The sequence below is a fragment of the Rhinopithecus roxellana genome, chromosome 1, assembly GCF_007565055.1.
Source record: "Rhinopithecus roxellana isolate Shanxi Qingling chromosome 1, ASM756505v1, whole genome shotgun sequence".
Taxonomy (NCBI): Eukaryota; Metazoa; Chordata; class Mammalia; order Primates; family Cercopithecidae; genus Rhinopithecus; species Rhinopithecus roxellana.
In genome coordinates this window covers 50,456,419-50,480,676 of record NC_044549.1, presented here as the reverse complement: position 1 = coordinate 50,480,676, position 24,258 = coordinate 50,456,419, and the positions used below count along the sequence as shown (strand labels likewise).

The window sequence follows — 24,258 nt, the reverse complement described above, 5'->3', positions numbered from 1 at the left end:
TTGCAGTGAGCTGAGATCCGGTCACTGCACTCCAGCCTGGGCGACAGAGCGAGACTCCATCTCAAAAAAAAAAAAAAAAAGACCTCAAGGGAGAAGACCAGAGAAGTGAGTGTGGGAGGGAGAAATAAAGTTCTAAAAGCAAATATGTACATTACTATTTTCATTTAAGTGTTTTATAAATTCTTTAGTATGGCAGGGCGCAGCGGCTCATGCCTGTAATCCCAGCAGTTTGGGAGGCTGAGGAGGGTGGATCACCCAAGGTCAGAAGCTCGAGACCAGCCTGACCAACATGGAGAAACGTTATCTCTACTAAAAATACAAAATTAGCTGGGCATGGTGGCGCATGCCTGTAATCCCAGCTACTCAGGAGGCTGAGACAGGAGAATCACTTGAACCCAGGAGGCGGAGGTTGCAGTGACCCGAGATCGTGCCATCATACTCCAGCCTGGGCAACAAGCGTAAAACTCCGTGTCAAATAAAAATAAATTCTTTAGTATACTGAGAAGACAGTGTCTTATTCAATAAGTGATATAACAGATATTCAAGTGGACTCTAAAAGTAAAACACTGGTTCTTTGTACCGTATTAAACCTAACTCCCAAGTTCAAATTCCAGTTCTTCCACTTACTAACCTTGGAAACCTGGGCAAGTTTCTTCAGTTCTCTAAGTCTTGGTATACCCATCCATAACATAGAAATAGTAATCGTTCTTTATAAGATTATTGTGACATTAAAGTGAAATTATTTGGTTAAAGCACATAGCTCAGTGCCTGGCCCCATAGTGCTCTACTGATGTTAGGGGAACAGCTGCTGTTAACCCCACTTAGAACATGAAGACATTCCATAGTCAGTTAAAAAATTTTTTTAAACCACACAAAACTGCCTACTTTGACTCCTCTGTTTTGTTTCTGTTGTAGATTGGTTTTGAGACAGGGTCTCAATTTATTGCCCATGCTGGAGTGCAGTGGCGCAATCTTGGCTCACTGCAGCCTCCACCTCCTGGGTTCAAGTGATCCTCCCATCTCAACCTCCTGAGTAGCTGGGACTACAGGTGTGAACCACCATGCTTGGCTCGTTTTTTAATTTTTTTGTAGAGACAAGGTCTCACTATATTGCCCAAGCTGGTCTTGAACTCCTGGGCTCCAGGACTCCAGTGATCTGCCCTCCTTGGCCTCCCAAAGTGCTGGGATTACAGGTATGAGTCACCATACCCCGCCACCTCCTCAATTTTGAGTGGATACCTTGCAGTTTTTAAATTGCCCCAGAGCTTAAAATTCATATAGAGCTTGTTATCGCTTCATGTCAAGATGTAGAAAGTCAAGATACGAGAAAATCAGAAACAGGTCTCTCAGGAGCCACCTTTGAATCCATTTAGTGTAAGTCAGAGACATAATAGAACAGAACGTTAGCTGCTCATTAACACCTCATTAGAAGAATTAAGTTCAAGCCACTTAGGAGGTAATGAGCTGTGCATTTCTTTCATTGCACTTCGGATTCTTCCTAGTAGGTAAATGACTAGTTTTATGGAATGAAGACAGAATAAAGAAAACTTGAATTTTCAAAAAGAGAATTAAAACCAGGGGGCAAGGAGAAGACATAATATGTAATCTGACTTGTTTTGTTTTTCCATTTCAGCTTTAGAATGATTTTTCCTTAAAACATAATCTTGAAGAAAGAAATCCCTTTTTTTCCCCAAGAAAGGGAGTGGAAAAGTCATAACTATTTTACTTTGTTTTTGTTGTTCCAGTAATTCCCTGTATAAAGCAGATAGAGATTTCCCCTCCATTATATATGGCTTTATACAGTAAACATGTTCATCTAATTTTGTTGATTTTTGAATGCTTTCACATAAATACAATTTTTCTACAAATTGAAGTCTTTTTTTTTTTTTTTTTTTTTTTAAGAGTCAGAGTCTTGCTGGCCAGGCGCAGTGGCTTACACCTGTAATCCCAGCACTTTGGGAGGCTGAGGTGGGTGGATCACGAGATCAGAAGATCAAGACCATCCTGGCTAACACGGTGAAACCCCGTCTCTACTAAAAATACAAAAAAAATTAGCCAGGCATGGTGGCACGCACCTGTAGTCCCAGCTACTGGGGAGGCTGAGACAGGAGAATTGCTTGAATCCAGGAGGTGGAGGTTGCAGTGAGCTGAGATAACACCACTGCACTCCATCCTGGGTGACAGAGTAAGACTCTGTCTCAAAAAAAAAAAAAAGGGTCAGGGTGTTGTTATGTTGCCCTGCTGGTCTTGAACTCCTGGGCTCAAGCAATACTTCCACCTCAGCCTCCTTAGTAGCTGGGACTGCAGGTGCATGCCACCATGCCTGGCTTTGAAATATATTTTCTTTCCTTCCTTCCTTCCTTCCTTCCTTCCTTCCTTCCTTCCTTCCTTCCTTCCTTCCTTCCTTCCTTCCTTCCCTCCCTCCCTCCCTCCCTCCCTCCCTCCCTCCCTCCCTCCCTCCCTCCCTCTCTCCCTCCTTCCTTCCTTCCTTTTCTTTTCTTTTCTTTTCTTTTTTTTTTTTTGTTTTTGGAGACAGAATTTCACTCTTGTTTCCCAGGCTGGAGTGCAGTGGTACGATCTTGGCTTGCTGCAACCTCCGCCTCCTGGGTTCAAGCGATTCTCCTGCCTTAGCCTCCCCGGTAGCTGGGATTACAGGACAAGTGTCTGCCATCACACTCAACTAATTTTTTTGTATTTTTAATAGAGGTGGGGGTTTCACCATTGTTGGCCAGGCTGGTCTCAAACTCCTGACCTCAGGTGATCTACCCACTTCAGCCTCCCAAAATGCTGGGATTACAGACATGAGCCACCATGCCCAGCCAGAAACCTATTTTAGGCACTGAAATTTTCACATTTTAAGCATTCTGGGGAAATTTCTCTGCCTTCTTTTACAAAGTACACTGAATCTAACTTAATGGAAAGAGCTTAGATACAGTAGTATTCAGCTTAGAGTGATACTCTCAGGTTACTGAAGCTGTCCATTTATGTGCCTCTACAGTAAATGGCCCTAGGCTTTTCTTAGTTTGTTTGCTTTTTTTATAGTTTTTTCTCCTTTCCATTTCTTCACCACACTGTTAGTGAGCTGCTGGCAGCAGCCTTTCTTTACTAATTCTACTTCTACTCTGTTACAGGCTTTGCTTTTTGTGTAGGAAGAAAGTAGGCTGTGGATGGACTTCACAGATCCTTCTGTGACCAAGAACCAGTTAATGCATGCATGGATGCTCAAGATACATTTTTTTCTACACTTTAGTTTATTTTACTAGTATCTGAGTTGATGAGAGGGAGACCATGCACAGTGTTGCTGTTTGTTATTTGATGATGATGGTGACAAGTCCACTACCACTAACAGTATTAAACTCCTGTGATGTGCCTAGTGCTAGATGCTTTACGTACATTTGCCAATCCTCACAGTAGGCCCTACGGGTAAATTATATTATTCCCATTTTAAAGATGAGGAAATTGAAGCTCAGTGGGGTTTTAAAGGTTGCCAGAGTTCACTCAGTAAGTGGTAAAGCCAAGATTCAAAACCCAGTTTTGTCTGACTTCAAATTCAGTGTTATTTTCATACCAGGATGATTTTTTTTCAGAGCTCCATCCTGAAATCTATGTGGTTGAAAGTCTAGCTCTCTGAAGCATTAGATGCATTGGGTATTAGGCCTATCCCAGGTTGAAGTAAATGTTTACTAAAAGTTGAGTCACTGTTTTTAACATATTTTATAAAAATTCTATGAATATGAAAGGTCTGGAAAGTTTCCTAGGCCACTACAGCAGTGTAAATAAATAGGTGAAACCTTCTTAAGGAAATCCCTACTCCTACTCCAGTCATTATTTCCCCTTCTCAGAGTCCCTTCTCAATAATGTCCTTCGCTTAATGTGTTTCCATTGCTGTCTACCCAAGTGAGTAGCTCCAGGTGAAGATAGTTGCCCAAGACCATCCGCTTAACTCTGGAATAATCAGAAGAATTCCAAACCCTACAGAGCAAGCACAGTCTCTCTCTCTTCACCCACATAATTGTAACCATGACTAACACAGTATTTTTTCATTGCCCACTTGCACTTAGCCCAGGAAGCCATCGTAGCAGAGCTTGGATCTGAACTCCACCTCAACCTTTGACTGTGACTAGGTATTGAGTTTTACCATTATGCATTCAGTTATGAATGAGATCATGTATTTGGGGAAGGCAGGAGACAAGGTTTAGAAATTTTTTTAAGTGATGAGACCTGTGCTGACTTCAGATTCTTGTCCAGTTAGTTTCTTCATCCCATGTTTGTTAGTGGCAGCTGGGTTCATAGTACTTCAGAAGTAGAAGGGACCCTTAGATATCTAGATTAATCTCATTTACAGATGAGAACACTGAAGCTCAGAAAGATAAAGTGACTTTTGCCAGGCCACACAGTAAAATGGTTTTACATGTATTTAATTTGCTGCTAGAAACTGAGGATTAGTTCTGTTCCTGTAGTGAGTGTCAATATATTAATGGGCTACCGAAAGAAAAAGTTCAGCTGTGGCAAAATGTACTGAAAATAAGAGACAGGAAAACATTAATTGAGAATTTTGCTGGTTTCTTTGGTAGTTTTTTTCTTAGGGGATCTGGCCTGGAATCCTACTGAGCTACTGTAACCTGTATAAAGCAGTGTCATGTAGGGCAGGCTAAAAACCCCCCAGGTGTTGATGAGCATTAATGTCATTTTGAAAGCTTGTATTTGAAGGGGATTACTGTCCTTTGGAAATAGGCTTCTGAGAATGTTTGTATTAAACCCAGGGATATTTTAAATTGCACTGAGTCATAAGAGCAAAAATACAGAAGGAGACAGTCACCCTGAGCAGTCTTCACATGCAGTAGAACAGTTAGTAACTAGGCTGACCCAATTAGGCACAGGCTATTAGAGTTCTAACTAAACAAATGGTTGTTTAAATATAATTTTAGTTGATTTGACCATCATTGGACATAAGACAGATGTATGCTCAGAGGTAGCTGTTTTAGCCCCTTTATTCTACATGTGACACCTGTCAACTGAAAAGTGATCTGAGAACCTCCAGAGGATATGTATGCTAGATTTGGACAACAAGTTTGAAATAGAAACTGAGGATACTGAATCAAATTAGCCCTTCATTTATAAGAGAAGCAAAATCCCAATTAGGAGATATTCTTATGATATATACAATCTTCCATAAAAGAGATTTATGGGTGAGCTCATCCCAGTTTAGCCACTAAAGAGAAATGGAGGGGATTAATTAATTAATTAATTCCTTGGAGTGGGCAAACTTGAATTTGCTTGCCAGCTCTGAGTAGATTACCTAACTCATCTGAGCCTCAGTTTCTCCCTTTGTAAAAACATAATGAGATTTATTGTACATGCTTGTTGAAATTATTAAAGGAGATAACATATATGGAAGTACCTAGTGTTATGTTTGGTTTAGAGTAGGAGCTCAACAAATGCTCCCTCCTCCTCCATTTTTTCTAGGGGAATACAAAGATCTAGGTTGTGCCAGAGTGTTAGAAAGCTGTCATTACCAAGTCTGCAAGTTGCCCAGAAAGCCCCTCTAGTTTTTATTTATTCCCTGTATTATTTAGATATTTACTGTGTTCTTGTCTTTAAGATAATTCATTGCCTACCCTTGAAATATTGCGGGGGACTGATATCTTTTCCCCTTTTCAGCTGAAGGCTAGTTCCGTGTTTTTTAGCCTCTTCTCAGGCTTCAACACAAAAAAAGGTAACAACAGGTAAGGAGAAAAAAATCCACTCTCCCCAATTCAGCTAGGAATCTATTCAAACCCCCACCACAAGGCATACTCCCTACCCCAGCTGTGTCTGTCTACTCTGATTAAACACTGGCAGAAGCTCTTTTGGGTCTCTGGTATGCATTTGGGAAACAGTCCATTCTTCTCCCATAGTTGCCTGTGGATGTTTTTCCTGGGACTGGTTCTTCCTGTTTCTCTCAATACCTGCTCTACAAGTTTCTTCAGCCATCCTGCGCTAGTGACCTATTGCTGAACTAGGGAAGCACGTTGGTTCTCAGAGGCTCCAAACTTTTGAGCCACACCCAAAGAGGAATGCTTTAGGTCAAAGCATTCCCAGGCTGTGCACTCACCCAGGCTCCCATTTATCAGTTATTTGACACAAAGGGCCACTGGCTTATCTCTGATCTAGGAAGGTGACTACTGTGTTGATCTAGTGCCCAAAACACTTTCAAGTTTAGTATTTATTTATGAATTATTTACCTACAGCAAAATCTTGATGTGTTTAATACTTTGTAGATAGAACAGGTTTTGCTTCCAGTGGGGGATGAATTTCATCTACCAAAATACGATACTTGCTTTTAGAAAAAATAATCTTACAGTGCAAAGGCTTTCTGTTTGCTAATAGTTAAGCTCATGACATATTTAAGTGTCCAGGTTTTCTTTGGGTTGTAACAATTTAGGAAGGACCTTGAGTTAAAATCCTTAAAATAAGATTATTAATCTCATGCTACTTGTAATCCAAGCTGAGGTGCATGAACATCATTTACCAGCCAAAGTCACATGTGCTGAATAATGACATTTTGATCAACAGCATATAAGACAGTTGTTTCGTAAGTTTATAATGCTGTTTTTGTTTTGTTTTGTTTTGTTTTGTTTTGAGACGGAATCTCACTGTTGCCCAGGCTGGAGTGCAGTGGTGCAATCTCGGCTCACTGAAACCTCTGCCTCACGGTTTCAAGCAATTCTCGTGCCTCAGCCTCCAAGCAGCTGGGATTACAGGCGCACACTACCAAGCCTGTAATGCCATATTTTTACTGTGCCTTTTCTATGTTTAGATATATCTAGATACACAAACACTATTGTATTACAGTTGTCTACAGTTGCCTATGGTACAGTAACCTGCTGTACAGCTTTGTAGCCTAGGAACAATTGACTATACCATACAGCCTAACTGTATCATAGGCTGTACTATCTAGATTTGTGTAAGTACACTGTATGGTGTTCACACAGTGATGAAATAACGTAATAACTCATTTCTCAAGATGTGTCCTCATCATTAAGTGAGGCATGACTGTACTTATATGATTAAGAACTTCCCACCCACCCACCATCTCCCCTGCCCGGCTTTGTGTCTGGAGAGTTGTAGTTAGCATCCTGTAAAGGGGTTAAAATTCCTTAAAGCAGAGTTCTTGGTTTAAAAAAAACCCAAGACTTTCACATATGAAAGTCTATCAAACATATATCTTCCCTTTTCCTCCCCTCACTCTTTGATTTGGTGTTAATATTTAATGAGAAGATAGAGGTGTTTATACCTGGTTTCTCCATTTTAGAATTTAGAAAGGAAGTAAACACTAGAAAATAAACTATTACAAGAAGATTATTATATTAGTAATGGGGATAGTGGGAAGTCAGTGGGAACTAGAATACAGGTGTTTTTTTCCTTTGGTTATTTGCATTTGATTAACAATACAGAATTTTTTGTCTTCTCTTTGAGACAGGGTCTTACTCTGTGACCCAGGCTGGAGTGCAGTGGCACAATCTCAGCTCACTGCAACCTCTGCCTTCCATGCTGAAGCAGTCCTCTCACCTCAGCCTCCCGAGTAGCTGGGACTACAGGCGCATGCCACCACACCAACCTGATTTTTTTTGTATTTTTAGTAGAGACAGGGTTTCACCGTGTTGCCCAAGCTGGTCTCAAACTCCTGAGGTCAAGTAATTTGCCCAGTAGAAAAATTTTTTAAAAGACAATAATCTAATAACAGGCACAAGCCAATTGGTTCAGATGCTTACTAAACCTCACTACTAGCTAGGGAGTCGCTGCATCCTTCTGGGCCTCCTGTTTTTGTTTGTGGGTTTTGCTGTTCGTTTGAGACAGGGTCTTGCTCAGTCACCCAGACTGGAGGGCAGTGACACAGTCTCGGCTCACTGCAGCCTTGACCTCTTGGGCTCAAGTGATCCTCCCACCTCAGCCTCCTGAGTAGCTGGGACTGCAAGTACATGCCACCATGCCCAGCTAATTTTTGTATTTTTTGTAAAGGCAGGGTTTTGCTATGTTGCCCAGATTGATCTCCATGTTTGTCTGTTTCATCTGCTGAGATCATTCTACTTACCCAAATGCTGCTTTGCTATTTAGCTACTTGCTAACAAAACGTTATCTCTGGGAACAATAGTTATATTTTCTTATTTGGGAAGACTCAGCTTGAGGAGAACTTGCTGTTAATTTCCCATGTAACTGAATGAATTGTTCAACCTCTAAAGGACTTTATTTTCTGTAACAGCATGATGAGGATTAGCAGTTTCTATATAACTTTCTGGAGATTTGAAAAAATTAGATAAAATTTACTTGAGCTGGGCACAGTGGCACAGGTCTGTAGTCCCAGCTACTTAGGAGGCTGAGATGGGAGGATCACTTGAGCCCAGGAGTTTGAAGCTGCAGTGTACCATGATTATGCCTCTGAATAACCACTGTACTCCAGCATGGACAACATAGGGAGACTCTATCTCTAACATAAAAAAATAAAAATTACTTGAGACACCTTTCCTCACACACATACATAGGTAGGATAGTTTTACCAATACAAAGGAAAGTTTGGAACAGGCCAGTGCATGGAACTATTTGAATTATCTGGCAAACTTGAGCCAGGGAAATGGCAGGAACCTAGATGTATGAAATAAAAAGTAAGAGAGGCTTGTATCTAGGATTGAGGAGGATGGAGTGTGTGCCCAGTAAACCCATTTCTGTGATGTCATAGGAAAAACATCATATACTGGAAACAGTGAAAATGTCAAAATATATAAAATTGAGAAAGTGGACATAAAGAAATGGAGGCTTAAGGCCATGGACAATGGCTCATGCCTGTATTCCCAACACTTTGGGAGCCCAAGGCGGGATGATCACTTGAGTCCAGGAATTCAAGACCAGCCCGGGCAACATGGCAAAACCCCGTCTCTACAAAAAATACAAAAACAAAATTAACTGGGCATGGAGGCACATACCTGTAGTGCCAGCTGCTTGGGAGGCTGAGGTGGAAAGGTCACTAGAGCCTGGGAGATTGAGACCACAGTGAGCCATGATCACGCCACTGCACTCCAGCCTGGGTGATAGAGAAAAAACCCTGTCTCAAACAACAAGAAAAAAGGCTTAGAGAAAAAAGTCAGAAGTGGGAATCAGTGAACAGTGGAGTAAGACTATGTGGCAGTCAGCAAGCAATCTTTCTGAACTACCTCACTAGGGATTATTGGGGAGAACTAGGAGAATCATAAAAGAGAAAAATGAAACCAGATGTATATTTGTGATATATCTATCTCACAGAGCACCTCTTCTGTGCCAGGTATTTGATGTCTGTCTTCTCCTTTAATCTTTGCAATTGCCCTTTGGCGTAGGTAGATTTCCTCTTTATAGAGGATGAAAAGGGTCACCCAGGCTAGTGAGTTGCAGAGCTGGGATTTTAATCCAAAACCTGGACTGAGCAGATGCATTAGCTGGTACAAACTGCATTATGAAAACATTTCTAGGTGCAAAATGGCAGGAGTGAAGATGCAGCACCTCTAGGCATAATATGGGATGAACCAAAATCCAATTTGAAAATGACTTCCAGAATCTTTGACATGTTTGCTACCTTCTTATGATAAACATTGGTTTATAGTAAGGTTCAAAAGTGTTGGGAATAGCCGGACACAGTGACTCACGCCTGTAATCCCAGCAATTTGGGAGGCCGAGGTGGGTGGACCACGAGGTCAGGAGTTCAAGACCAGCCTTGGCAAGATGGTGAAACCCCATCTCTACTAAAAATACAAAAATTAGCCGGGCATGATGGCGGGCACCTGTAATCCCTGCTACTCAGGAGGCTGAGGCAGAGAATTGCTTGACCCCGCAAGGCAGAGATTGCAGTGAGCCAAGATTGCACCACTGCACTCCAGCTTGGGCCACAGAGCGAGACTCTGTCTCAAAAAACAAAATGTTGGGAATAAGTGCTAAGGACTTTTGCAGGTACACTCTGATTCATATATATTCCTCACCAGCTCACATACCAAATTAATCCCAATATTTCACACCTGATTTTACATAGCTCTTAAATTACCACTATTTTGTATACCTCCTTACCTCCCTTTATTGTTGTTAAAATCAATATGTTGTGAAGGCAAATATACCACAAGCATTTAAAGTATCTATAGTTTGAAAGATGAAAATAGCCAGGTGTGGTGCCCCACACGTGTAGTCTCAGCACTTAGGGAAGCTGAGGCAGGAGGATTGCTTGAGCTCAGGAGTTCAAGACCAGCCTGGGCAACATAGTGAGACCTTGTCTCTGGAAAAAAAAAAAAAATATATATATATATATAGAGAGAGAGAGAGAGAGAGAGAGAGAGACAGAGAGAGAGAGAGAGAGAGCGCGCGAGAGCGAGAGAGAGAGAGAGAGCGAGAGCCAGGCTTGGTGGTGCATGTCAGTAGTCCCAGCTACTCAGAAGGATGAGGTGGGAGGATCCCTTGAGCTCAGGAATTTGAGGCTGCAGTGAGCCATGATTGCACCACTGCACTCCACCCTGGGTGATAGAGCAAGACCCCATTTCTTTAAAAAAAAAAAAAAAAAAAAAAGGAAAACAGTTTCCCTGACTACAAAGAATCAAACTCTAGGCGTTAGAAAAGATCTCAGAGGTCTAGTTAAATCTCTTTTAGTAGAGGATTTATTTCCGCAACATCCCTGACAAGCAGCCTGTCTCCTTGAATATCTCTGGTAGCAGGGTCTCATTTTCTAAGATAGTTTTTTTCATTGTTAGACACCACTATTAGAAAGTTCTTTCTAAAACTGAACTAAAGACCAAACTATTTGTAAGACTTACTCCTTAGTTCTATGGAGTTACAAAGAACAAGCTACCCCCTCATTACATGACCTCTGATACCTGAATTCAGCAGTAGTAAGTAGTTCCCTATTTCTATAGAATTAATCCCTGGTGAAGTCTTGGCTGCACTTGAATCTGTCAAGATCATTTTGAATTCAGTCTGCTGTGTTTCACCTCTTTCTTGCCTCATGCTATTTGTAAAGATAAGTATGCCTTGTATTCTGCTGTCTTCATACTGGGTCTGGACAAAAAAGGCCAGGCAGATAAGGCCAAGGCCAAGTCAGAGCCCACAGGCTGCTGCTAGAGAATATCTCAGGCCCCAGTCCTGGGAATTATTCTTGCTAGGGTGACATACATGTTGTTGTACAGACAGTCCCTGGCTAACAATGGTTTGATTTAAGCCCATCATAAATGGGAAATACTGTTTTCAGGAAGTAACCCCATCATAAAGAGTGTCTGTATATTATAAAAGGTCAGGTAAGAAGAGGAGGAAAGGATCACAACAGCCTTCCTGCTCCTGTGAACTGTTTCTGCAGTAGGAAGGAAGTCCATGTTGGGGGAGTGAAGGCATAAGTCAGCCTATTTTGTAGTTTTGCCTAGGGATCAGGAGTCTCATATGCATATATATAGTGAAAAGCAAAACTGCATTCACATTTGTGCTTTATGTCCTAATGTTTCTGTGAGCATCCATCAATTGAAGGAGAAAGGACCAAAGTAAACAGAAACTTGCCAGGTGGCAAGTGATAAGCAGATTAGGGTACATAATATTGATACTTGACTTGTGAACAGCCAAGATGATATATTGTTGTACACTCATATACATTTGGGTTGTTTATACTTTTTGGCAATGATTAATGCTGGTATGAACATTCGTGTACAAGCTTTTGTATAGAAATAAGTTTTCATTTCTTTTCAGTTATATCTGGGGTAGAATTGCTGAGTCATAAGGTAACTGTTAACTTTTTGAGGAGGTGCCAAACTGTTCTGCTGAGCAGTTGTACCATTTTCCATTCCCAACAGCAGTACATGAGGGTTTAGATTTCTCCATGCCCTCACCAACTCTTACCTTTTTAATTATAGGTTCATAATTTTTTATTACACTCCTCCTTCTCCCATCAACTCCACTTTGACATCAAACTCCAAACCATCACATCAGTGTAGTTCTTTCAGCTTCCTTTGGCTAAGTGATTTGGATCGCTAGCACTCTGACTCCGATTTCTTACTTATGAGGAGAGTTAGTTGATCTGGGTTTCTAGAGTTTCAAAATGGCATCACATTGTAAAGTTTAAGAACTTGGATTTTAAAGTCAAAACTGGATTCAAATCCTTGCTGCCCTCCTTAATATTTATGTGCCCTTGGGCAATTCACTTTAGAACTTCTCTGAGCTTCTGTTTCCTCATCTATAAAATGCAGATAATACCTTCTACCCTCTTGGGGTTGTTGAAATGAATTTGCATAGTAGGCACTGATTAAACTGTTGCTGCTGCTGCTATTTTTTAATCTGTTCTACTGGTATGTATGAGCCATGTTTAATATCAAATAAGATTCCTAAGAAGCCTGAAATTTGTAGGCTAAGAGGTTGTGTGGTAGCCTATGGGACACATGCAGAGATCCCACGTGTCTGCTTTTATCAGGATGTAGGCTGGTGACCACCACCCTGCTCCCCTCCCTGCTACCCAACAGTCCTTAGTTTAGGAGAGTAATTTCCTGCCAGATATAACCTCTCCCTTAAATCCCAAGAGACCAGCACTTTGGAATGTGGCTTTAAAAAAGTCTCCTGCCCCTTTCTGGTAAAGAGAGAGAATGATGAAATTATCAAACACCAAAAACACCACAGAAGAGTGGGCTAACATAGGACAGTCACGAAAAGACAATATGTTAACAAAATCTTTTTTTTTTTTTTTTTTTTTTTTTTTTTTTTTTGAGACGGAGTCTTGCTCTGCCGCCCAGGCTGGAGTGCAGTGGCCGGCTCTCAGCTCACTGCAAGCTCCGCCTCCCGGGTTCACGCCATTCTCCTGTCTCAGCCTCCCGAGTAGCTGGGACTACAGGTGCCCGCCTCGTCGCCCGGCTAGTTTTTTGTATTTTTTAGTAGAGACGGGGTTTCATCGTATTAGCCAGGATGGTCTCGATCTCCTGACCTCATGATCCGCCCATCTCGGCCTCCCAAAGTGCTGGGATTACAGGCTTGAGCCACCGCGCCCGGCCATGTTAACAAAATCTTATGGCGTTTTGTGAACTTAAATTTTTGGTGGAAAATCAATTCTAGAGATGGGACCTGTTTCTGAGTACATACCCTGGGCAGCAGATGAAAGGAAAAGGCAGAGTCACAGAGAACTTTGGCCCTAGTTAGTCATCAAAGGTAGGACTGCTTTCTCATTAACCTGTTCGGTCACTTCAGTAACAGGAAGAGTTTCAGCATAAAAGAAGGCAGTATAGAGATTCCTATAAAGGATAAAGAACTAAATAGAGTTTAGTAACATCGTAAGAAGGGTGAGACGATGCCTTTTAAAAAAATCCTTGTTTCTTAGAAAAGCAATGGAGTTTAGGATATTATTATTTATTGCATAATTATTGGGAGGGAGAATGTTTATGATGCTGCAACATAAAAATTACCTTAAACAGAGAAATTTATTATATTCCTTAAAAGTTTGTTTACATATTATAGATGTGATTAAAAAGAAGAAAGAAAGGAGATAGTTTTAGATGTGTGAGTTTGTTCTGGCATTTTTATTCTTTTAGTACGAAGTCCCTTGAGACTCACATGCTGGTGTTAAATGCTACCTGAGTGGTAATATATTCCCTGTTGGGATGAGAGCTACCCAGCTGCCCTCTGCCTGACAGAGGTTTCCATTCTACGCACCAGAAGCTAAGACATATGTTTATTCTTCCCTTTCTTTTACTCTCTGTTTCTATTGTTTTTAAAAGTGGAGTCTTCAACCTTTCTCCTACCTACTTAGCTCTTTAGTTCCTGGGACTCCACATACAACCTACCCCAGTCGGTCTTCTTCACCACTATGAGAAGACTCGTTTTCCTAAAAACACATGTTCATCTTGTGACTCCTCTACTCAGTAGTCTGCTTTGGGCTCATTTACTATCTATTCTAGAATCCCAGCTCTTTGGATCTTCCAGATTTCCCTTTTCTTCCTCCAACATAGATGCACTATTCTAGTTATTCTGTACATTTATCATCCATTTCTCTCCAGACCTTTACTCACATTTATTTTTCCACCTAGAATCTCTGATCTCATCCCTTAAACCTTTTCTAGGCTGGGCATGGTGGCTCTCACGCCTGTAATCCCAGCGCTTTGGGAAGCCAAGGCGGGCAGATCATCTGAGGTCAGGAGTTTGAGACCAGCTTGGCCAACATGGCAAAACCCCATCTCTACTAAAAGTATAAAAATTAGCTGGGTGTGGTGGTGGGCGCCTGTAATCCCAGCTGCTGAGGAAGCTGAGGCAGGAGAATCACTTGAACCCAGGAGGCGGAGGTTGCAGTGAGCCAAGACTGCGCCACTGCACTTCAGCCTGGGCAACAAGAGCGCGACTCCATCTCAAAAAAAAAACAAAAATCTTTTCTAATCCTGCCTCTCCTTAGATGCCCTGTCCAGGTTCCATCTTTATGTAGATTACTAAACCTTCCCTTATGCCATCCTAAGTGCTAGAGATACAGTATGAATAAAACAATTCCTACTCCCAAGGAACCCTACCTCCCTTTTATTCTCCCAGCCACACTGACCTACTTTCTAACCCTCAGACATGCCAAGCTAATTCCCATCTTAAAAACCTCATACCTGCTATTTCCTCTGCTTAAGACATTCTTCCCTCCACATTTCAACAAGGCTCTGTTTGTATCACTCAAGTTTCAGCCTTCATAGTTTAATAGAATTGAATAGGGGAGAGACCTTCCCTGACCATTCCAGCTTCATCAGCCTTCAGGCACTCTGTCTTATACCCCTATTGATCTTCTTTGTTTTACTTCTCCATATGGGAAATCATCTTGCCTCCCCGACTCCTTAGAGTACAAACTCCTGAGGGCAGGCACTCTGTCTTGCTTACCACAATATTCTTAGTACTTTGAATATGCCTGGTACATAGCAGGCTCTCAGTAAATATTTATTGACAGAAATGCCCCAGACACTTGTGCTTGGCCATGGGGATGATGGACCCCTCTGGCTCTGGCATTCTAGGGCTCTGAATCACAAACATCCAGGTGAGTGAGCTGGCCAGTTCTGGAATAAGCTACTAGTGACTGCCAGAAGGTTGGTTTCCATTGGTGTGTTATCTTTTCATGAGGCTTGCTTAATTGTACCCTAGCTTTTGCCTCTCCCATATGTTGTTCAGAGTAGCCTAACGACTGCCTCCATATTATGGTTATGCTCAAAGCTAATCAGGACTGCTGGCATCACTGCAAATACTGTGCATTGAAAAGATTATGGAACAGCCGTGTTGCTGTGTGATTTGGCCTTGAGACAAGCTATCTTTTCCAGAGACTAAGAGCTGTATCCACTAGCACACCCTGTTAACCCAGGCCACTCAATTTCTTTGTGCTTTTATTCCTTTGTAGAATGGGTTTTGGGGATTGGATGTAAATAATGCCAGGAAAGATATTCACAGAATGCATAAAATTCTAACCTTTTTTTTCTCCTTAGATGTGAACGATTAGAAGAACAGCTAAATGACCTAACAGAGCTCCACCAGAATGAAATCTTGAACTTGAAGCAGGAACTGGCAAGCATGGAAGAAAAAATCGCATATCAGTCCTATGAACGGGCCCGGGACATCCAGGTTAGTATGAAGGAAAAGGTGTAAATGCAAAATACAGTAGGGTTAGAAAGAAAAAAGGAAAACAGCAGAAGGAAAAAAGATGAGAAGGTAGAGAACAAAGAAAAGCTTATATCAACTATATAAGAGTACACTTACTCTTAAAATGATTGAGGTGCATTTCTCAAAAGTTAATACCATTTTGGGTTGGTATGTCTGCTTGGTACTTGGGAAATGTTTCTTAGGATCACAGTAGTCTCAGTGTGTGGAAAACCACATGAATCCTATTTGTCCATTACTGCTTCAAAAGCAGCTCTGACAAGTATTAGGGCCATTTTGCCCTTGTCTTCTTCTGTGGGAAAGGGGGCTTTTATTCCAGCTGCCAAATCCAGATCTCATTTAGGCACATTGCCTGACAGTTCACAAGAATAACCCATGAGGCAGTCACGTTTAATTAAGGCTAATCACCCATCTGTTTTATTCTATGAGGAAGTAGAATATTTAATTTTTTCTTGTTTCTATATGGAGGTATTTCTAAGGGAACAGTTCTTAGTGGTTTCATATGAAAGCATTTTGAAAGACGCTAGTCTTGGAGAAGGGAAGTGGGCCAGAAAACTTGTATTACAACAGCCTAAAAGAATCAAGGGAATGTCTAGATCATTTACCCGGATGCCATCTTCTTCAGGCCCTGCTTATGTTTTAATTATTTTTTCCATAAGATCCTTCTGGACTGGACAGCATCCATTGTCTGTCTGTAGTTAGCTTCAGTCTGAAGTTACCCAAGCCTTACCTCAAATCCCAGGAAACCAGGACCCATTGAAACCAAGACCAGAAAAACTCATGGCTCCAACCAACTTTGGAGGATATCTGACCATAGCTAGGGAAATAGGTTCTATCCCTTGAATACTTTGGAATTAATTTAAACTCATGGGTGAAGGCCATGGCCTTGAGGAGAACAGACACTTTTTTTTTTTAATTGGGAATTAGGCATATGTTAAATGGAAGCTTTATTCTAATTGCATATGTTGTAAGACAAGTTGTTATTAGTTACTGGTGGTTCTAAACATTGGAATCATTAATGTATTAACACTTTATGTCACTATTGCATTACTAATAACGTTTCATTAATGTATTAGTATTTTACACTATTTTCAAGTATTTTTTAGTAATTGAGAGAGATACAGGATATACAATCAGGTCTTGGTAATATAGGTTTTTAAATTAAACAATATAAAGTTAAAAAATAACAAGAACAGGCCAGTAGCAGTGGCTCACGCCTGTAATCCCAGCACTTTGGGAGGCCGAGGCAGGCAGATCACGAGGTCAGGAGATCAAGACCATCCTGGCTAACACGGTGAAACCCCGTCGCTACTAAAAATACAAAAATTAGCCAGGTGTGTTGGCGGGCACCTGTAGTCCCAGCTACTCGCGAGGCTGAGGCAGGAGAATGGTGTGAACCCGGGAGGTGGAGCTGGCAGTGAGCTGACATCGTGCCACTGTACTCTAGCCTGGGCGACAGAGCGAGACTCCATCTCAAAAAAAATAGCAAAAATAGACACTTTTAATGTTTGGTCTAGTGTGTGGGCATAGTGTCCTCTTTACAGAGGATCAACCTAAAGGAGAGTGTGCCCTTAAGAAGGCAGATCGGAGATCCCTTTCCACTGATGTCAGGGATTGACTTGACTTAGAAAACACCAGGTAGTGTGTATAAGGAAGCATGTTCAAAGAATGTTCACCGCATCATTGTTATAGTGGAAAAGTTGAAAACAACCTAAAAATCCCCAAGAGGGAACTAGCTGCATCTATTATAACATAGCCTAGCCATACTATAAAATGCTCTGCAGCAGTAAAAAAAAATGAGGTAGATTCTGTGTATGGACATGGAGAGATCACCAGGACCCCTGTTGAATGAAAAAAAGCAAGTTGTGAATCGATTCCTATAGTATGATACTATTCCATGTTTGGAAAAGCCAACCCCTGTAAAATATTTTAAAGAGGTTTATTCTGAGCGGATGTGAGTAACCATGGCCTGGGGAACACAGTCTCAAGAGGTCCTGAGAAAATATGCCTGAAGCAGTTGGGTTAGTTTAGCTTTATACATTTCAGGGAGATAGGAATTGTAAGTAAAATCCTAAATCAATACATGGAAACTATACATTGGTTTGGCCCAAAAAGGTGGGCCATCTCTAAGTAGGGGCTAATAAGTCATAGTGGGTTTTAGGAATTTTTTAGTTGACAGTTGGTTGAAAGAGTTAAGCTTTGTGTAAAGACTTGAAGTCAGTACAAAGGAATGCCTAAGTTAATGGGGTCTGCTGTCTGTCATGTGATGCTATACCCGAGTCAGGTTGGAAAGAAAGCCACATGAATACCAGTTAATTTTTTAAAAAACTGATGAGATGGCCTGGCGCAGTGGCTCACGCCTGTAATCCCAGCACTTTGGGAGGCCGAGGTGGGCGGATCACGAGGTCAGGAGATCCAGACCATCCTGACAAACACAGTGAAACCCTGTCTCTACTAGAAATACAAAAGATATTAGCCAGGCATGGTGGCGGGTGTCTGTAGTCCCAGCTTCTCGGGCGGCTGAGGCAGGAGAATGGCGTGAACTCAGGAGGTGGCAGAGCTTGCAGTGAGTGGAGATCGCGCCACTGTACTCCAGCCTGGGCGACAGAGCAAGACTCCGTCTCAAAAAAGAAAAGAAAAACTGATGAGATTTTATGGTTTGTAGGGTGAGATTTAACCCTTGTCTGGCATGGCCTTAGGTCTTGTTTATAATTTGGTGTCTTACTGCCACAAAGAGTCCATTCTGTCAGTCTTATGATCTCTATTTTAACATTAATGTTGGTCATTTGTGCTGCAACTCAAAAAGGGAGGGTGATGTAATGAGGCACGTCCAGCCTCTTTCCCATCATTGCCAAGAACTCACTTTTTCAGGTTTCTTTGAGGTCCACTTTGACCAAGAGGGAGTCCGTTCATTCGGCTGGGGGGCTTAGGATTTTATTTTTAGTTTACAGGAAATAAAAATAAAAATTCCATATATTTTCCTTGACACATATATGTATACACTTAAACACAGATAAAAGGGTGAACACAAACAGTATTGCTTCAGGGACAGGGATTGGAATTGAAGGAAATGTCAGGAGAGACTATCCTCTTTGAACTTTTTTATGTTGAACAAATATATTCTGTGCAACTTAGATTAATTTTCAATGAAAAAAGAGCATATATTTGTGGTCTTGTCATTAAAATGTTCTAGACTAAATAAATGTTAAGTGTGGCCACTGCTTCCTGTGACTCATCCCACTGAAATGCAATGGAGGGCAATTTGGGGGAATAATAGTCACTTGAATAGTGAGTTATACATCTAGACTTTTCCATTCATTCAAGGCTTCAGCATATTTATAAAATCATTGGCATTGCTCAAGATGCATCTGGCTTGCCCAGGGGGCATGTCAGCATCTCAGATTACTTGTGAGCAGAAGGCTTAACTCTTCCCTGTTCTGGCCCACAGGAGGCCCTGGAGGCATGCCAGACGCGCATCTCCAAGATGGAGCTGCAGCAGCAGCAGCAGCAGGTGGTGCAGCTAGAAGGGCTGGAGAATGCCACTGCCCGGAACCTTCTGGGCAAACTCATCAACATCCTCCTGGCTGTCATGGCAGTCCTTTTGGTCTTTGTCTCCACTGTAGCCAACTGTGTGGTTCCCCTCATGAAGACTCGCAACAGGACGTTCAGCACTTTATTCCTTGTGGTTTTCATTGCCTTTCTCTGGAAGCACTGGGACGCCCTCTTCAGCTATGTGGAACGGTTCTTTTCATCCCCTAGATGATGCTGGCACAGAAGGTATTGTTCCCTACCCTCTGGCGAGTGCATGCAGCAGAGAGTTAGACAGCAACTTACCTACTCTGAAGTTTTCTACAACAACAAAAGAGTTGAGTGAATCTGTTTACATTTAGAATAATGTTTTTTTCTTCAAGAGACGCAATTGCAATAGTATTTTTTAGATTTTATCCAAGAAGTTTTTTGGGCGAAAATCTTGGATCATTTTTATGTAGCATGATTTTCCTTGGGATGCAAATCTTAAACAGTCCTTTAATATGAACCAACAATCTGGAGCACACCGAAGGGCAATCTAAATTGTGGCTTGAAGGACTGCACTAAAACCCACTAAAAATATGCGAAAACCTAATTAGGGCAAACCAGTTAAACCTAACACCCTGCCTTGGGCTCATCACCTCTCCCTATCCCAGACTAACTTTACTGTGAAATCCTACCACATTCCATGTCTGAATTTTTGGATTCGGGGTGGATTTTCGTTGTCCGTGGAAGAACACATGGATCTCCCTGGCTTTCTCTCCCAAGTTGGCCACTTATGCTAACCCTGGAAGTATGATCACTTTTGAACCTGCCCTTAACCTTTACTAGGATACAAAAGTGAAAGCATCATCCCCCAAAGGATCACTGCACAGTCCTACTACAGTATTTTTAAGTAGCCCTCTAAATACTTAATTTTAAGCAAAATCTGTTGGCCGCACTTTTAAGGTTTTTTTAATATGTGTATAGGTACCAACCTAAAAATAAAAAATCCGAACAGCATACTTGAAGAATGTAATACTCAAACTCTCAGTGCTTCCTTATGGTTTCTAATAGGATTTTTTATTATTGTTATTATTATTATTGGGTTTTTTTGGACAGGGTTGGGAGGGTCTTTTATTTTTCCTTTGAAATAAAGAAGTGATGTTTTTAAATGAAGAAATGTGTGGATATTTAAGTGTGCTGCTCCCTCTTGTCTTGAAACAGTTTGAGTAAGAAAGTCTTGCTGTAAATGCTGCCCTCTGCCGCCCTTGTTTTGAGATGCAGTTTCAACTCCCTCTGGCTGCTGCTGCTGCTTTTGGTGTCCCAATGTCCCTACGCCCCCGTTTTATGGGTTTAGCTTAGTTGGAGAGGAAAGGGTTGTGCAAGGAGAGGAGGAGGCTGTTTCCACAAACCAGTGTAGTAGGATAGGGATTTTTTCTTTTTTCTCCCCCAAGAAAATGTTCACCCAGTGATCTTGGGCTGGGGTTGTCTTTAGGAAAAGTTGAGACTATAAGAGTCATAAATAAGTCCTTGTGTTTCCTTAATTTATTTTGTTAACACCCCTAATTACTGAAACCAAAGTGATGATGTGGAGTCTTCTGTTTCATTTTGGCCCCAGCATTTCAATTTCAAAGCTTTATTCTGTCTGCCTAAGAGAATCAACCAAAGGTGATTCTCCTAAAGAGCAGTGAAGGAAATGTCGGGTCAGAAGGACCCACGTTTTGGGTGTGAAATGTTGCCAGCTTCCTATAATGTAAACTGACTTGTTAACCTAACCTAATTATGCTCAGTGGACTTATATAGATGGTTTAAAAAAATGAACTGAGCTGCTTTCCCCCATCCCATAACCAGTTCCATCATCCTGGTGGAACTTGAACATTTAGAGTTTATCTAGAGAGCTTGGTTAATTTTCCATATTATTTGTAGTATTGGTCACAAATGCTGTTCCCTCTTGGTCTCATTCTGTGCAACCAAGTGAATATAAGATGCCCTGAAAAGAGTAGCAAAGTCTGCTTTGCCTATTTCCCCTTACCAGGAAATTCCTTCAGAACTAGATTAGCATTGACCTGCCTGTCTGAAAGGACAGTTTACCTAACGGTGCCAGCCTCCTTTTGCTTTGGCAAGCTGGATTTCTCAGAGCCAGCATGTTGTTTCCATAACTACTTTGACATCTTAACTCAGGTACCCCAGTCTTCACCCCAACCTCAGCTGATTGTAGTACACCTGCTAGCTCTGTTGCCCCCTCAAAACTAGTACCCAGAGTAGGGCCACAAGGGTGATTTTTCTCTTTAAAAAAAAATAATTAGAACCAATTCATGTTCATGCCAAAAACAAATTGTCCCCAAGCCTATATATATTAAAATGTTAACTTTGCCTAAAAATATCGCAGTGACTTTTTAGGCAGGAGTGCCAAAGGACACTATGAACTTTTTGAACTAACAGTTTGTCCTAACTTTCTGCTTTAGTATAATTGCTCAGAGTAGAGAGCCCCCACAAAGTTATTTAAAAGATGCCCTAGCCACAATCCACCAGTTTTTCTAAGCTAGAACCTTTGAGTCCCCCAAACTGCCTGAAGACTTAAGTTTTGTGGGCACTAGAAGTCACTTTGATAGATGGATTAAAACTGTCCCCATTTGCCCTGGAACGGTTTCTATCAAAGGAAGGTTTTCACCTGTAGAAAGCTCCCTGCACTCCAGCCAAACAGTCCCATGCTAACTTTCTATCTTCCTTTCTCAGAGTGTCTTAGGAAGGACCTTCAGTGCAGATCAGGTGCAGTAATGGCTTTCCAGCCCTCTTGTCCCTTAATTATTCACCAGACCCAGCAGTTGTGTGCATTTAATGCTGTTTGTAACCATGCATCTGTTTTCATTCTTTCCTGTACCTTTTGCTGCCCATCCTGTTACTTTTGAGTTTCTTTCATTGCGGTTGTTCTTGGGTTCTTTTGTCTTTTCATAGCTCTTCTATAACCTTGCTTTAATGGCTTAACAGTTGTTCTGGGTGGAAACTTCGCCTCATTTGAATGCTCCTCTAAACAAAGAAAAGAAAAGAAAACTATATTCATTCCCTTTAAAATGAAACATTCCTGGATTATTTTTCCATGCCCCTAGCCTGGGTGAGTGAAGCTGGCTGTGTTGGCCTGGGTGACTGTTCAGGTTGTAGAATGCGCATTTTACATTGTTTATGATAATTGAAGGGTACTTCCTGTCCGCTCCAATTTCCATTCCTTGGTATACTCAGTATGTCCTAGTAAGGAAGGCTTTCCACTCTACTGGCTCCTTAAGAAGCAAAAGTAGGTTAAATTTTATACTTCACTGACTAGGGTCTTCTTTCTCCCCTGTTCTAAATGGAGTAAAAGTCTGATGCCAAGACAAATATTGGGAGCGAGCCTTCCTCACTAGCCATGTCCAAATAATGCGCATATTATTGGTCTTCATTGCATTTGGTTTTGTTTCTGATTTTATGTTCCTTTAAGGTACATTCAGAAGAAAATGCTGAGTTCTGAGAGAGTTCCAATGAGGAGCTGTCTTTCAGCTTTGGAAAATATGCATCTAAAACAAAACCAAACATTATTGTAATCTGACACAGGCAAAATTATGGTTCCCACACCCTAACCCCAAATGAAACCTGGGATTTTGAATGTGGCTGTAAGCGTTAACATTACTGTCTGTATGTCGTGTATGCTAGGTGATATCCTCAGTAGGGATTGACTACTAGACTGTAAGTGTGTTTTATCAAAGTGTGTAAGAATAAAAACTCACTTGCACGAATTGAAACGTAAAGAAATGACACTTGTGAACGTGTGAACGTTAACACTGTAGTTGATAGATCTTAAGCTGCTAATTGTTGAGAGAGATTTAAATTTATGTTCTGTCTGGTCGCTGCAGATTCTCAGCAGCACTTTTACTGTATATAGAAATTGAAATAAAGACCTCAGCTATTAACCTGGTGGTCAGACTTGTGTTTGTTTTGTTCTTTATTTTTGAAACATTTAACATACATAGTTTTACATGCATGTAATGCATTATTAGCCAGCCTGTTGCCACCTGTAATTTTGTTGTAGAAGTAGTAATTTCTATTAGGACTTTTTCCTGATGATCTCTGGGAGGCGTCTGGAAATCCTGAAGTCCTAAACTTGCCTTTGACCTGGTACCAAGCAGAGACATGATGACTCGGTCCTTCACAGCTCCAGTCTGAACGTTGAGAGCTTTAGCCCCACTTCTGGCTTACTAGCTGTGTGCCTCTTACCCCAACTATAAACTAGTGATACCACACCACCCAACTTGATCCTACAGGTGGATGTTGTGAGAGCAAAGGATACATCTTGTGAAATCTTTGAAAATTCCTCTTAAATATCGGCCAGGCTGCCATGTACAGATATGCAGGTTGTATATTGCCCAACCCTGGGGGGGGCTTCATAAGTGTGATAAACTGTGAACAGCATGCAGGAGTTGTGTAGTATATACAGGACACATAGAGCTGCCATGATAATGGGTGATACATAATTTCAAAACCTGCTTTATTTTTATCCATTAAAAACTTTGGAGACTTACTGAATGCCAGTAAAAACTGGGTGTGGTGGCTCTCATACCTGTAATCCCAAAACTTTGGGAGGACAAGGTTGGAGGATTACTTGAGGCCAGGAGTTTGATACCAATCTGGGCAACATAGTGAGACCCCATCTCTACAGAAAATAAATGTATCTGGGTGTGGTGGCACACACCTGTAGTCTCAGCTACTCAGGAGGCTGAGGTGGTAGCATCACTCGAGCCCAGGAGTTTGAGATTACAGTTAGCTATGATTACACCACTGCACTCTAGCCTAGGTGGCAGAGCGAGACCCTGTCTCAAAAAAAGAAAACTTCGGAGAGTGGAAGGCAGATGACATAAATTTGAGAAGCTGTGGTGTAGAAAACAGACTGGGGAGGCAGAGGAAGGTATGGCCAACTAGAAATGCATGCTTCACCTGAAGGGTTCAAATATACTTAAATCCTATGGGCCAAACTAAACATTTAGCTGACTTGTAGCCCCAAGTCTATAGTGAAGAATAGCTAACGTTTATTGAGTATTTACTGAGTACCAGGCATCATTCAGTTTTATCAGTCAATTCTCCCCACAGTCTTATGCAGGA

The 24,258-nt window shown here is 41.4% G+C and overlaps 1 protein-coding gene across 6 annotated transcripts in view; it reads left to right on the top strand.

Moving 5' to 3' along the window:
• TMCC1 (transmembrane and coiled-coil domain family 1) overlaps positions 1-23,072 on the top strand; it is a 249,393-nt gene extending 226,321 nt beyond the window's left edge. For all 6 annotated transcript variants that reach the window (XM_030933092.1, XM_030931823.1, XM_030932224.1 and 3 more), the window contains 2 exons: positions 15,450-15,585; positions 19,070-23,072. In XM_030933092.1, the coding sequence (XP_030788952.1) occupies positions 15,450-15,585; positions 19,070-19,384 (451 nt within the window). In that variant the 3' untranslated portion in view covers positions 19,385-23,072. The remainder of the gene's footprint in view (positions 1-15,449; positions 15,586-19,069) is intronic.
• The last annotated feature ends 1,186 nt before the right edge of the window (positions 23,073-24,258 follow it).